At 41.6% G+C, this 15,999-nt stretch overlaps 1 protein-coding gene across 6 annotated transcripts in view; it reads right to left on the bottom strand.

Annotated features, from left to right (window-relative positions):
* The window catches only part of UAP1 (UDP-N-acetylglucosamine pyrophosphorylase 1), a 36,297-nt gene extending 20,791 nt beyond the window's left edge, over window positions 1-15,506 (bottom strand). For 2 of the 6 annotated variants that reach the window (XM_017515082.2, XM_017515086.2), the window contains exons 1-3: window positions 15,215-15,461; window positions 10,636-10,972; window positions 437-641 (exon numbers count right to left, since the gene is read on the bottom strand). In XM_017515082.2, coding sequence (XP_017370571.1) covers window positions 437-641; window positions 10,636-10,915 — 485 coding nt within the window. In that variant the 5' untranslated portion in view covers window positions 10,916-10,972; window positions 15,215-15,461. Of the gene's footprint in view, window positions 1-436; window positions 642-10,635; window positions 10,973-14,415; window positions 14,531-15,214 lie in introns of all 6 variants that reach the window. The other 4 variants (XM_037733673.1, XM_037733674.1, XM_017515085.2 and 1 more) reach the window with 4 other exon arrangements.
* Between the last annotated feature and the right edge of the window lie 493 nt (window positions 15,507-15,999).

Raw genomic sequence — 15,999 nt, 5'->3', positions numbered from 1 at the left:
AAAAAAAAAAAAAAAAAAAAGGAACTAACACTAATCAAGGTGGAGGCCCTGAGAACCTGAGAATATGGCATACCAGCAGTGGCTGAGGACACGAGTATGGCCCAGAAGTCAATGCAGCTTTCGCCTGGTGTGTATGTGGAAGAGGCATGGGTGTGGGAGAGCTAAATAACCTGGTACTTGAAAATATGACTTTCTAGATGGAGAGAACTCACTGAGTACTTTAAGCTACTCAGGAATATAAAAGTTGGTGGTGAGTATATGTTGCTCATTAAGTCAACAGTGGTCATCTATCAAGCAATAATATATATTACTTTTAATATATAAAGTACACCTCCCAAGAAAATCAATAGTAACAAGTAATATGTCTGCTTATGAATAAAGTGAATATGCATTTTGAATATTATAAAACAATATATGTTCAAACACACTATCTTACCACGGAATAATGCATTTGTTGCCATAGTATTTTTCAGCCACCTGTTGTAGCTTCAGGATACGCTCTGCTTGAATCTGGAAAAGTGTCTTATGGGATGGCAAACCAACATCATACATCCCCTTAGGGTATGCAACGCCGAGTCTTGTCCCCTGCCCACCAGCTAGAAGAAGAACTGCTACTTTATTCTGAGAAATCTGGAAAAGTCCTAGAAAAGAAAACACTTGTATCACAAAACCTCCACAATTCAACACTTTAGTATTAACTATACATAGGCAGCAGCAAAGATTCATCAAAAGGGAAGTAAAGCGATGCAGCTGCCTTGTCCTGAGGTCATTTGCTAATTTGGGGTACAGGCTAGTGGTAGAGAATCTGGCTTGGACCAAAGGCTGCTTGCTGCTTTTATTAACATGGGACTGAAATAACAAGATAGGGACTTATCGACATAAGGCACAGAGAACACAGATCTACATAGAATGGTGGATGACTATCTTGCTAAAAAAAAATTATATTATTAAAACAATTAAATTTATATAACCCAACCAAATACCAAACAACGAACAATGTATTTTAATGAACTAAATATTTCTTGCTGATAATGTTAGTAGGCAAGAACCAAGAGATATTATACATGTCTTGCAAAAATTTGACTAATGATAGATATGGCAAGTCAAGAAAAAGAACAAAAGAAAATATCAAAGTCAGGATGAATGACGACAGAATCAAATTACTTCCAGCCTATAATAGATAATTAATGAGCGTGCAAATATAGCACGTAAGCTATATAAAGAAAAGAAATTTTTAGTTAGGAAAACAGTAAAGTATAATGGTTGAGAACTCAGGCTCTGAAGTTAGCATTTCTGGTTTGAAACCCAACTCAACAGAATGAACTTGGGATATCACCTGCAAAGGGCATCAGAAGTCTTTGTAGCGTGATGAAAATGTGCTATGTTGATTGGGATGGTAGTCACATGGGTATACATTTGTTAAACCATGAAATTGGTTGGGCACAGTGGCTCGCCCCTGTAATCCCAGCACTTTGGGAGGCCGAGGCGGGTGGATCACCTGAGGTCAAGAGTTTGAGACCAGCCTGGCCAACATGGCAAAACCCGTCTCTACTAAAAATACAAAAATTAGCCAGGCATGGTGGTGCACACCTGTAGGCTGAAACAGGAGAATCACTCGAACTCAGGAGGCAGAGGTTGCAGTGAGCTGAGATCACGCCACTGCACTCCAGCCTGGGTAACAATGCGAGATTCAAACAAAAAACAAAAACATATAACTACAAAGCAGGCAGATCACTTGAGGCCAGAAATTCAAGAACAGACCAACCTGGCTAATATAGCAAAACCCCGTCTCTACTAAAAATACAAAAAATTAGCCAGGCATGGTGGCATGTGCCTGTAATCCTAGCTACTCAGGAGTCTGAGGCAGAGAATTGCTTCAACCTAGGAGGCGGAGGTTGCAGTGAGCCAAGAACTTGCCACTGCACACCAGCCTGGGTGACAGTGAGATTATCTCAAAAACAAAACAAAACAAAACAAAAAAACTAGCGCGTTTTACTACATGCAGATGTAAATATATAGTAATACAATTTATTAAAATGAATTTTTTTAGGCCAGGCATGGTGGCTCACGCCTGTAATCCCAGCACTTTGGGAGGCTGAAGTGGGAGGATTACCTGAGGTCAGGAGTTACAGACAAGACTAAGCAACATGGCAAAATCCCATCTCTACTAAAAATACAAAAATTAGCCAGGCATGGTGGCAGGCACCTGTAATCCCAGCTACTCAGGAGGCTGAGGCAGGAGAATCACTTTAACCCAGGAGGTGAAGGATGCAGTGAGTTGAGATCGTCCACTGCACTCTAGCCTAGGTGACAGAGCAGGACTCTATCTCAAAAATACATAAATAAATAAAATGCATTTTTCAAAAACAGGCCATCTATGCCAGCTCAGAAGAATGTAAGACTCAGGGTATTTTCATTACTGATTTATTTCTTTGGTCTGGAAGGCTGTCAATTTTTGCCAGTTGAATATTCAGCAATAAGTAGTCATCAAGCATAATGCTGGAATAAAAATATTATTCCTTCCCAGCATTTTGGGAGGCTAAGGCGGGCAGATCATCTGAGGTCAGGAGTTCAAGACCAGCCTGACCAACATGGAGAACCCATCTCTAAAAAAAAGAAAAATAAATGTTATTCTTTGAACCAAAATAAATTAAAGATGGATTTGAGATCCAAATACAAATAAATGTAACTATAAAAGCTACAAAAGAGCTCTCAGTCTGAATTAAAGGAAAAAAAAAATCTTGCCATAATCCATTCCTAAGACCCATCTTTTCATTCAAAAGTGGACAGTCTCCATACCACAAGGCAGAGAAGCTTGTGAGAAGAGGCTATGTGGAAATTGGGTCTCTGGTAAGCTAGAAAAACTATAAAATTAAAGTCATGGTAAAAGGTTTTGTTCTTGTTTTCCGAGTTTCACACTTTCATTAGAATTCTTAGAAATTTTGTGAACAAACCTGGCCATCAACCACAACTGTTGGCTGAGACAGAGGATGCAGTGGTGGCAACTATCAATTATTATTTTAAAATCCTTGGGTCATGTGGGTTTATTTCATTTACCAACTTTGTGCTTTATTTGTTTTTCATATATTTGGGTTTTTTTGTTGTTGTTGTTGTTGTTTGAGACGAAGTTTTACTCTTGTTGCCCAGGCTGGGGTGCAGTGGCACAATCGTGGCTCACCGCAATCTCCGCCTCCTGGGTTCAAGCGATTCTCCTGCCTCAGCCTCTGGAGCAGCTGGGATTACAGGGGCTTAACACCATACCCAGCTAATTTTTGTATTTTTAGTAAAGATGGGGCTTCATCATGTTGGCCAGACTGGTCTCGAACTCCTGGCCTCATGATCCGCCTGCCTCGGCCTCCCAAAGTGCTGGGATTACAGGCGTGAGCCACTGTGCCCAGCCGATGTACTGGGTTTTCTTTAAACTAATACACTAGTAAGTCAACAACATAAAGAAAAATAAGCCCATTATAAATTTAGAGCCAGTTCTGATTTTTTTTTTTTTTTTTTGAGACAGACTCTCACATTGTCATCCAGGCTGGAGTACAGTGGCACAATCTTGGCTCACTGCAACCTACACTTCCTGGGTTCAAGTGATCCTCCTGCCTCAGCCTCCCATGTAGCTGAGACTACAGGTGCACACCACCACACCTAGCTAGTTTTTGTATTTTTAATAGAGACTGGGGTCTCACCATGTTGCCCAGGCAGGTCTCGAACTCCTGGGCTCAAGTGATCCGCCCACCTCAGCCTCCCAAAGTGCTGGGATTACAGGCGTGACCCACCATGCCCAGCCTATTCCAGCTATTTTTTCAATTTAAAACCTCAAAAGCACATTACATATTTTCATAATTTTCACCTTTGATATGAAGCTGATCTTAGCTACCTGGGAGTTAAATCTTCTTTCTTCCTTCCCTAAAACCAGAATTGTCCTTGTTAACTCCATAGCATTTAACTGTATTTCATCAAAGAATTTGAAAATAAGAACATAAAATCAGGAGTAACCAAAATAGAGCCCAAAACAGTAACTATAATCTAAGAGGCAGGTACTGCGTAATTTTCACCACTTTAGAGATAATATACTCAGAGAAGTTAAGAGTCTCGCCCAGGGTCACAGAGCTAGTAAATATCAATCAGGATTAGAACCTGACTCCAGGACGTCTTCACCACCATACCACCCTGCTACCAGAGGTTGTGTTGCCTTTTGTTTTCAGTCTGTCTTACCCACCATCCTTAACAAAAAAAAACTGTTGAGCAAGAAGAACCAACATTCTCCAAAACTTCCCAAACACTGAAATTTTTAACAGCCATTCTGAGTTTGCATTTGCCTTATGCAAGACCCATAACCACTATACAAAATAACTGAGATGAAGAAATTTAAAGGGAACACTGTTTTATATTTGGTTATTTCCTGAATTATATCAAATAAACTATGGTTTCTAGAAAACATGGCCAGGCGTGGTGGCTCATGCCTGTAATCCCAGCACTTTGGGAGGCCGAGGCAGGTGGATCACAAGGTCAGGAGTTCAAGACGATCCTGGCCAACTTGGTGAAACTCCATCTCTACTAAAAATACAAAAATTAGCCAGGCGTGGTGGCTCACACCTGTACTCAGGAGGCTGAGGCAGGAGAATTGCTTGAACCTAGGAGGGAGAAGTTACAGTGAGCCGCGATTGAGCTACAGTGAGCTACTGCACTCCAGCCTGGGCAACAAGAGCAAAACTGTCTCAAAAATAAATAAATAAATGAAAAGTTTTGCTAGCCAGCAGCTCACAGTGGCCTCACTCTTTATTCAGATAAATGGCACGTGTTTGTTTCCTCAACTCCTGTTCACTCTTCAGTGCTTCTTTCCATCTGTGAACCTGATAACCAGTCTGGTCACCACTTAACCATGGCACTGAGATGATGCCAACCAGATGTACTTTACCAGGTAGATATCCATTTACATCTCATCTCTGTCTAATCACAACTATTATAATGAACTACAACACAATCCACATATATTTGCAATAAAAAGGTTCTGCATTAACTTCTTCCTGTTTACACATCTCACTTATGAGCAAACAGTGAAAAACAAGAGAAAAGGCAGCAGTCCCTGGAGAATCAAGGCCAGCTGTAATTCACAAATGAAATGCAGCTACAGCTATTGTTCATAGTATCAAATTGTGTGTATAGTAGCTGAAGTACTCAGTACTCATCTACTTCAGCTCTGTTACTACAATAAAGCTGCAATGTTTATCAAAAGTATGTACCACATAAACTAGTATCTGTCTTATGATGACGGATAAAATGCTGTTTTGAATTAAGTGGGCCCATAAAAGTCAATAAGCCTTTTTGGTTATATGGCAATTATACATTATTTCAAGCTATGTTTGTCATAACATAAATTTTATATGGCAGCACAGCACCTACCTGAAAAATGTCAACTAATTATAAATGTATTTAAACCCATGTGACAATTAGGAAATCATAAATTTTTATCCTAAAGCTACTTCTGCAGAACTACTGAAAAACACTGAAAAGTTCATCAATCACCCTTTCTATCTCTCCATGATAAGACATAAGAGTTAATACCTTTCCTACCCAAGGGAACTCAACACAGGCAAAACTGAAATTGAAATTGAAAAAAGGAGCGAGGCACAGTGGCTCACACCTATAAATCCCAGCACTTGGGACGTGGCTCACACCTGTAATCCAGCACTTGGGATGCCAAGTTGGGTAGATCACTTGAGGTCAGGAGTTAGAGACCAGTCTGGCCAACATGGTGAAACCCCATCTCTGCTAAAAATACAAAAATTAGCTGGGTGTAGTGGCAGGTGCCTATAATCCCAGCTACTGGGGAGGCTGAGACAGAAGAATTGCTTTAGCCCAGGAGGCAGAGGTTGCAGTGAGCTGAGATCGCGCCACAGCACTCCAGCCTGAGCCGAGACTCTGTCTCAAAAAAAAAAAAAAAAAATCAGAAGTTGGAAAAAAAAAAAAATCAAGCCAGACTCACACATTTCCAAGGCTGGAGTATATGTCTCTCCCTGGAGAGTCATGCATTGCAGGCCCAAGAAAATCTGAGCACTTTTACTGATAACATTCACAAAAAACAGAGAGAAAAGTTCACAGTGGCTGTCAGAGGTCAAATGCTTCCTGGATAACTTCCTACTTGGACTCATTCCTCCTGTACACTTTAATTTGGGCATGTGCTGAAACAAGGAAGATAGCACAGGTCCTTTTGGAGTAACGCACTGTCAGAACTCCAGGACAAGTGGAGTAGGGTAAACAGGCTATTCAACTGGTAGAAATAAAGGAAAGCTATCCAAGAAAGTTAGTCAGAGGGAATAATTTAAGTCTTTAATTTTTAATCAAGTTATCGCTGAAACTATATTTCCCCAAAATGGTTAAGCACAAAAAGCAGACTAATCACAAAAATCTCTAGAGATTCCATTAGATGATTTTCACTAGGTATAATAATGGCATGTGATTAGTAAGAAAACACCCATATATTTAGAGATGGATACCAAACTATATAAGGATAAAAATAAAATGATGTTTGGAATTTGCCAAAAAATACTGCAGCAAAGGAAAAAAAAAAAAAAAAAAAGAGGGTGAGAGAAAGCAAAAGGAGCAAAAATTCCTTAATTTTTAATCAAGGTGACTTACGTGGGGGTTCACTATACTGATTTTGCAGCTAAGTATTTGTTTCAAAATAGCCTTGACATTTTTCATGATAACAAATGCTTGTGCAGGCTACAAAACTAAACACAAACCACAATCCCAAGATATGCATATGTGTGTATGTGAAAGGAAATACTATAAAATATTACTATCAAGTGTCTGTATGGTGGAATTACAGAGATTTGTATTTTTTCCTTTGTAATGTTTAGTATTTTGCAGTTTCTCTAAAATAAACATGTATTACTTTCAAAAGAAAACAAATATATTAAAAACATCAATATCCTAGATTTAAGAAAATGAAGAGGAGATAATGTTAAGAATGTATCTCTTGGACCGGGCAAGGTAGCTCACGCCTGTAATAACAGCACTTTGGGAGGCCGAGGTGGGCAGATCACTTGCGGTCGGGAGCTCGAGACCAGCCTGACCAACATGTGAGCTGAGCACAGCACCTACCTGAAAAATGTTAACTAATTATAAATGTATTTAAATCCATGTGACAATTAGGAAATTAAACCCTGCCTCTACTAAAAATACAAAAATTAGCCAGGCGTGGTGGCAGACATTTGTAATCCCAGTTATTGGGAGGCTGACACAGGAGAACTGCTTAAACCTAGGGTGGAGTTTGCAGTACACCAAGATCACACCACTGTACTCCAGCCTGGGTGACAGAGCGACACTCCATCTCAAAAAAAAAAAAAAAAAAAAAGAATGTATTTCTTCTAAACAATCCATTTATTTTTCTACAATAGTGCTATATGGTAGAGAAGCATCATTATGATTAATAGGAAAATGTCTCATAGGCAAAAACGGCCAAGACTGAATAGTAATTAGCTACTATAAAACTGGTAGATTTGTGTTCAAATAAGCATGCATTTGTTTTAATAAAGAAGAAGAATTTTTATCAAGCAAACAGGTTTTTCCAGTGTATCTTTACCAAAATTACAGATTCTCATCAAAGCTTCTTTTTTTTTTTTTAAGAGATGGGATTTCACCAAGTTGGTCAGGCTGGTCTCAAACTCCTGACCTCAAGTGATTTGCCCGCCTCAGCCTCCCATAGTGCTGGGATTACAGGGGTGAGCCACCGCACCCGGCCTCGTCAGGGCTGCTAATTACTTCTCTTTCAAGATCTCAGCTTTGTAAAATAAAGATTTTCTAGTTGCTCCTCTTCATTTTCTACAACTGGCCAGAAAACTTCAAGAATTAAAGCAAGATCTCTCTTTAACAAGGAGCACAGTGATCACTTACATTCTTCCTTCAGAAATAATTTTCCACTCCAGTTGTAAAAATGTCCGTTATCATCTGAATAATTACCAAATACTTTGCAATTATTGGACAATGGTTTTATTCCCCCATTCTACGGGTGTTGGGGGTAAAAAAATGTCATTGATACAATTACCAGGATCCTCCTACTACCTGAAATACAATGCCATAATTGTCCCAGTGGCTTCTCTTCCCTTTGATAACTTACTGCAGAAACTTCATTTTGTTATGAATTTGCAGACACATGGCAGCTTCTGGCTAAGTGAAAAGGATATAATGTCAACATAAAGTCTCCCTCTCCACCCTTACTGTTTAAGCTACAAATAAATATCTTTCACTTGACACTAAGCCAAAAGGAAGTTTGCACTGTGGTATGCTATACTTGGTTCTAATAGTTCTGGATTTTAGTTTACATGAAAAGTCATAACTGTAGACTAGCTCCACCTAGTCCAACAAAAAGGCCATAAAGAAGACTCAAATTATAGGATATCTTAACTGTGGCTTATGTTCCCCATTACACAAGGTCAAAGCTTTGACTTTCCATTAGAGTTATTACTAAGACTTCACCCCCTTAAAATCCCAAGGAAAAATACAGGCAACTGGGATACTAGAGGGTAAAGAAAGGACTGTGTGGCTTTTGGTTTGGAATGGTAGCCTTTTTGAAACCCAGGGAAGGAGGGAAAGATTTCTGAATCCAAAGTAACGAAGTCATGGTATCATTGAAACTCTTCATTCCCAAGGATACATCTAGGCATCATTCTCTCACATCTTAGTGACAAAGCCCTATTCTAAGTAAAAAGCTAGGATAGCTACTATCAAGCATTTTACATCTGGAAAGCACCTTCTCAAAGAAGATTCAATTATTTTCAAACTGTTTTTAAACCTCTAAATTCTTTTAAATAAAACCTCATGTAAAGATCAAATACACTGAACAGAAAAAAGCAGAACTACTCATGGTGGAGGATAAAGGGGTTGGAGTCCTACCAGTTTAGTATCTGCTCCCCCCTCCCTATAAGAGGCAGCTTCCCTAGCAGTGAAAACCCTGGGGTTCTTTGGAACACCCTTTGAAAATCAGTAAATTTATGAGCCTGGAGAAAGAGAAAGGTATACAGAAGGTTGATAGTGCCAATGATCTTTCTTTTTACAGGAGGCAGGAGGATGCCAAAGAGTGGAAAACAAAATAAAAATAGCCAAGGTGTAGAGCAAATACAGACCATAAGATTGGATGTATAGTATTACCGCACATCTATGAAATCAAATATATATACAATCCAGCCAGGCACAGTGGCTCATGCCTGTAATTCAGAGGCCAAGGTGGGCAGATCACTTGAGGTCAAGAGTTCAAGACCAGCCTGGCCAACATGGTGAAACCCATCTCTACTAAAAATACCAAAAGCTTGGCTGGGCATGGTGGTGTGCACCTGTAATCCCAGCTACTCGGGAAGCTGAGGCAGGAGAATCGCTTAAGCCTGGAAGGCAGAGGTTCCAGTGAATGAGATCACACCACTGCACTCCAGCCCTCCAGCCCAGACAACAGAGCGAAACTGTCTCGGAAACAAAGAAACAAAAAAATATGTATACAATCAAGTACTAGGTAGTAATGTGAGCAAATAAAAAATATAGCTTTGATGAGATTATGGGCAATCTGTCATTTCAATATTATTTTTGCAATAAAATAATGCCTTTTAAAAAGTTAAGAGAAGTATTTGCCCAAGTTCTCATTCACAGTTGAGAAAATGAGGCCCAGATTTGACAAGGATCAGGTACAAACACTCAGGGCAACAGCTACAATATTTAGTCAACATTTTACCTACAGAGGAGAAGCAGATTGTAAAAACCATAGCTTTCAGCTCCACCAAAAGCTACAGTTGAGCTATTCTGCCATTCTCAAAAGCACAAATAAGTATTAGGTTACGGCGACAGATTTTTTTATATGGTTTAGAATGAAAAGCATTGGGGCAATTCAACAAACACTTATTGATCAACTTATAACAATAAAACTGTTCTAAATGTTACGTGACATACAGAGACAACTAATACATGGGCTGCTCTTCAAGAACTTACAATGTATTGAGAAAGACAAAAGTTAAACAACTCTTATGATAAGCAAGAATGAAATAAAAGCATGAACAACTACTTCTAACTTGGGACACTGAAGAAAAGGTCATAGATCAAATACTACGTGTGGTGAACCTTAATGAATGAGTGTAAATTCCTGAAGTGGCAGACTATTGCACTGTACAACTCCAAGAGATGACCTTACAAGGTGACCTAGCTAGGCAGAGAAAGGGCAAAGGCCACATCAAGCCAAGGATAAACATAAGCAAAGGCAGGGAAGGCATGATACCATGTTCAGGGAAAGGTGAACTATTTGGTTAGCTAAAATGCTGGTTGAAAAATATGGGTTAGGGTCAAGTTAGGGCAGGTTTAAAGATTAAGCCAGCTTAAACTTAAGTATTTAAGTTGTGTATTTAACTTCAGGAAAAGAAATCTAGCAGAAGTATGGAAACTGAGGAGGGAAAGACTGGAGGCAAATTAATATTTGAATGAGAGAAGCCTTGAATGGAGCATCAAAAATGAAAAGACAATCTGTCACTTTCTGCTGGGTCACCTGGTTTAATGTAGTACAAATCAAAATAATAGTTACACGATCCAGCTACCTGACAATTTTAGTATATCTCAAATAAACTTCAGAACAAATATGTACATGCCCAGTACCTTCGCTTTCCCAGGCCTGGAGCTGATCTTGATCCCTTGTAGCACTGCCCAACACCTCCCGAGGCACAGGTTCCATTCGTGCATCCACATTCTTTTGCTGAGAGGACTGGTTAAATCCTTCAATTGCCTTTTGGAAAAATAAGTTCAGCTCCTCAAAGTTCATGGCCTGGAGCTCTGCATGAAGTTCTACCTGTTGGGCTTCTTCAAGCTCATTCCAGAAACGTAGTAGGTGTTCTTGCCCAGCTTTGGACAACCTGAGTTTGAGGTCATCAATGTTCATAATGCTCTAATAGCCAAGCTTTGTGAAAACAGGGGTGTAATTTATGTACCTGTAAACCTAAAAGAGAAAAGTAATTAACAGCATGTCAAAATCCAACCTTCAAAATTGAGAGGGTTTTTTTTCCCCTCTAAAAATAAGAATATTTTTAAAACTTGATGTTAAAGAAATTAACTTCTGCTTTTCCATCACTCAATATTTGTAAGGGATCACACCTGTAAGACAATAATATGTACCAGGTACTTCTAAGTACTTTACCTTCACGTCTTGTTTAATTTTCAACAACTCTATGGCATAGGCACTATTATTACCACTTCTTTACAGTTGAGAAGACAGGCAGAGAGGCTAAGCAATCTTACCAATGAGTGGAGCTGGGATATGAATCCAGGCAGCCTGACGACAAGGCTCACACTCTTTACCATGTTTAATTTTCTCTGTATTACTCCTTTGACCACTAAGCTACCACGGAAAGAACACCTGACTGCTTAATATTTCAATGCTCTCCTTGTATCTCTAACGATAGAGATACTATTATGCTTTCTTATAGTCAGTATACTGAAATATTCAGGAAGACAGAACCACCTATAATCAGGAAAAATACATTTCATTTCATTAGCAACTTCTGCAAAGAAGCAATAATAACACATCTATTTTCTCTACTCACTAAAAACTTGGACCCTCCTTAAAGAGACAAGCAATACACACATAATAATCAGTGAATAAGACAAATGTTTTCTAAAGAGCATTCTGTGATAATATAGTAAAATATTAAACTTCATGGTGCTAAAGATTAAGAAAATGAGTAAATATTTAATCTACTCACCCAATATAGACAAATGCTCTGAGAGGAGACAGGTGTTATCTAGAAAGTTCACAAAGAGGCAAAACCTAGCTGTGTGATAAGGGTTGGGCAGACTATATAGATAAGATTAGAGACCATGCGTGGTAGCTCAAAACAACTGTAATCCTGGTACAGGCTAGAATAAGTGAATTGCCTGAGCTCAGGAGTTCAAGACCAGCCTGGGCAACATGGCAAAACCCCACCTCTATCAAAAATACAAAAATTAGCCAGGTGTGGTGACGCACGCAGTGCCAGTTACTTGGGAGGCTGAGGTGGAGGATCACCTGAATTTGAAAGGTTGGGGCTGCAGTGAGGCATAATTACGTCACTGCACTCCAGGCTAGAGACAGAAGATCCTGTCTCAAAAAAATTAAAAGATTAGGAAACAAGCAGAGCCTGGTGGCCATGAGGAGCAAGCATGTGTGGGACGGAAAGCAGTAAGGTGAACATCATGACAAACGATAGAAAATGGCCTAGCGTAGGGCTAGATCATGAAGAGCCTTGAAAACTAAGCAAAAAAATTCAGACTTCACAGAGTCAGTAATAGAAAGCCAACAGTAGATTCTCAAACAGGGCAATGTTACCATGCTTTAAAGAGATGAGAGAAAAGAGCAATGGCATACAATAGATTGTAAGGAGGAACAACCAGAACCAGGAAAATAAGTTAAAAGACAATTGCAGTAAGAAATACCAAAGGTCTCACCAGATTAGTGGCAAAGAAAATAAGAGTGAAAGGAATAAATCTGAGGGTCACTGTAAAGAATCATCACTACATTATAACTGCTTCCATGTGAGGGACAGAGGGAAAAAGTAGGTACCAAAAAAACAGCCCAAATCTTCTCCTCCTGTAAGAACAGTGAAAAGTAATCCACATGGTAGTTCAGAGCACAATTCTAGGCTCAGCTGAGCCACTTAATTTCCCCATGCCTCGGTTACCTTATCTGTCAAATGAGATTAATAATAGTCTCTACTTCACGAGGATCATTAAACATCAAACACCATTTACAAGCTCAGGTCTAGCTTGTGTGTTCCTATATCTGCGTGTTCCCTGACGTGATAATAACAATACGTACTTAGCTTTGAATGTTCATTATGGTATTAAAAGGCATTCCTATTGATTTACATAGGCTTCAAGAGTCATGTTGCTATTATTTTTTTAATTTTTAAAAATCATATTAAAAAAGACACTTGAGCTGGGTGCGTTGGCTCACACCTGTAATCCCAGCACTTGGGGAGGCTGAGGTGGGCAGATCACCTGAGTTCAGGAGATGGCGACCAGCCTGACCAACATGGAGAAAACCCATCTCTACTAAAAATACAAAATTGGCCAGGCATGGTGGCACATGCCTGCAATCCTAGCTACTCCAAAGGCTGTGGCAGGAGAATTGCTTGACCTGGGTGGCAGAGGTTGCAAATCAGGCCCTTGCACTCCAGCCTAGGCAACAAAAGCGAAACTCCATCTCAAAAAAAAAAAAAAAAAAAAGACACTTGAGTGGAACAGATTTACATTAAACTATTTTCCAAGGAATGCTGCTTTTCCCCAAGACCTCATTTATGCTACTGCTTTGCCTCTGATTTAAGGGAGTACATTGTAGTGGCAAGATCAGCAGTGAATCAGATAACCAAAGAATAGGAAGTCCTTGTTCTTGGTTCTTCTTCATCATTTGATTCTACGCAATCATTTTACCTTCCTGTACATGTATTTCCTCATGAATATAAGACAACCAACCTTTCTCACATGCCTTCAAGAGAGTCAAGAGTAAAAAGTGCTCTGTCTGCTAAAAGGCATACACAAACATATTATTATAACATTTTAAGATATAAAACAAACTTTTCCTAAAAGTTCCTCCTAAAAGGTCATTAGATACTCATCCGCCTTCAGACACTTGGGAAAATGAATCCATGCAAATAAGATACCTCATAAACTTTGATAACTGGTCACGTGTTCATTTACATGTTGTATAATGTTCAGAATACAACCACCATACTTGAGTTTTGGACAACCATAATTTATCTGTGATATTAATTTGAGGCAGATATAAGCACCTCCATGCCACAAAAATAGTACCATATTTCCCATTAACGCTGCTTAGAGGCACGTGTGTGTAATGGTAAGCAACGAATAGAAGAATTAAGAGATACAGATTTTTATTTTGACAACCAAAATCTGAAAAAGTTGAAAATCTGCTCTAGAAATTATGACAAAACTCGGTACATGCCCATAGCCTAATGCATCTGCATCAAAATAAATGACAAATTTGGTAATAATCTACCATTATCAAATATTATCAAATATATTTTTATTAGATTTAAATACCAGCATGAAGGAAATCCAGTATTTTTCCCTCGTTTTCTGGCCTCCCCCACTTGGCCCCTGTCTCTGCTGGTATATGTATGCCCTCAAAATTAGTAAGTAAACCTCTTTAAAGCTTTTTAAAAACAGTAGAGTTAAGACATAACCACCAACTGAATCCTATAAATGCCTGGCAGGCGGCACAGCCTATGAAGTCTTTCTTAGTTCCAGCGAAGTGAGCCAACTGACTAAGAGTGAAGGAATAGACAACTGCAAACTCTTGGGTCCACACCCAGTGAATTTCACCTAAAAGTCTTTAAACTTTTGCAACACCAAATGACACACACATATGAGCATAATCACGATTACCTGATTTCAGATTTCATAAACCATGTAGAAATAAGTGTAGCACAGCGTCAGGCCAAACTTCAGGCTGCCATATGTTCAACATATGTGTGCTCAGCCCTCCAATACCATCCTTCTGCTGGGCCAAGAAAGAGGAAACCCAGAAATTTCAATCCTCTCTCATTACCAGTATCAAGACAAATCAACCCAAAAAAAAAAAAAAAGAAAGCAAGAAAGTGGCAAGCTAAGAGGATTTGCCCCACTGTCCTGTCCTCCAAAGGTATCTCCTAGTCCTTGTCAGAGCTCTCAATTCTTTTCCTCATATATTCAAGACACACCAACTCGCTTCCACCTGACAGTTCCAACGACCTCCTGTCCCACTGGAGGCCCGCACACTTGGTATAACCGTCCACGAGGCCCCAGCCTGAGAGCCTCGAGGTCTCTACTGCCCACCCGGGAGAGGCCCCACTCCCAACCCCACACACCTAGACAACCTCCTAGGTCTCCAGACACTGGCCCAGACCTCCTCCCACAACGCCCCCAGTCCATCTGGGGCGCGCTCATCCCATCCCCGGCCCTCCATCCACAACCTCCAGCGGGGTGGCGGAGGATGGGGTGCGACCGCGGGGCGCACGGGCTGGGGTGTGTGTGTGTGTGCGGGCGGACGGGAGGCTCCTCGGCGTGTGCTCCGCTGCCCGCGCTGTGCACGTTCGTGCGACGCGTGTCCACGTCCGCGCGCGTGGCCGTGTGAGCGGCGGGGCCAGGGCCCCCGCTGCCCGGGTCCCGGGCCCGCCGTCCCCTCGCTGGGCTGGGAGCCCCTCACCTTCTTCAGCAGAACGCCAGCTCCGCCCGGCTCCGGCTCCGGCTCCTTCCGCGCGGCCACTCATCTGCGTCCCGCGCCCGCTGCGAATATATACCCTCATCCGGGGGGCCGCGGCGTGGGGGCGGGCCGGGAGCGGGGGCGAAGAGGAACGCCAGCCCCGGCCACCCCGCCCCTCTTGCCACGACGAGTGGCTGCTGGCGCGGGGAGGAGTGGAACCCTACCGCCTAGACACGTCAGCGCCGAGAGCGAAGGCGAACAGGCGGGCGCGGCCTTGGGCGCCGGGGCGGGGCTAGGGGGTAGGGGCCGAGCGTGAAGAGAGGGGCCCGTCGGGGCGGGGCGGGGCCTAATGCGTCACTCATCCTCTGGCCCAATGGGGATGGTCCTGGAGCGCAGTCAGCGGGCGGCCCGGCTTCTCCAGCGCACTAGCTGGTGCGGGCGAGGGGAATGTCAGTTGGGTCCGTTAGGAGGGGCCAGGTCCGGGCCGGCCAAGAGCGCCTAGTGGGTCCCAGGAGCCCTGACGTCCCTAGGTTGTACTGGGAGGTGCGAGTCCAAGGCTCTTAGTGGGCCCAGCGGCACTGAGCACAAGCGGGCCACAGAGATGGGCGGGGAGCTGTGTCCCCAAGGTGACGGATTTCAGAGCCACCCACGCGGGTGGTTGGGAAAGAGCGGCGGATTTTTCTGCGGAGAAACCTTCTGAGCGGGCCTGGCGCGCTCCCTGTCCTTGGGCTAGTTATTTTGTGTGCAGTTCGCAAGATATCTGGCCAGGCCCCAAACTCGCTCTCTGG

Source organism: Cebus imitator, unplaced genomic scaffold, assembly GCF_001604975.1.
Source record: "Cebus imitator isolate Cc_AM_T3 unplaced genomic scaffold, Cebus_imitator-1.0 Scaffold541, whole genome shotgun sequence".
NCBI lineage: Eukaryota > Metazoa > Chordata > Mammalia > Primates > Cebidae > Cebus > Cebus imitator.
The sequence above is the reverse complement of the archived record's forward strand: the minus strand, read 5'-3'. Positions and strand labels throughout refer to the sequence as shown.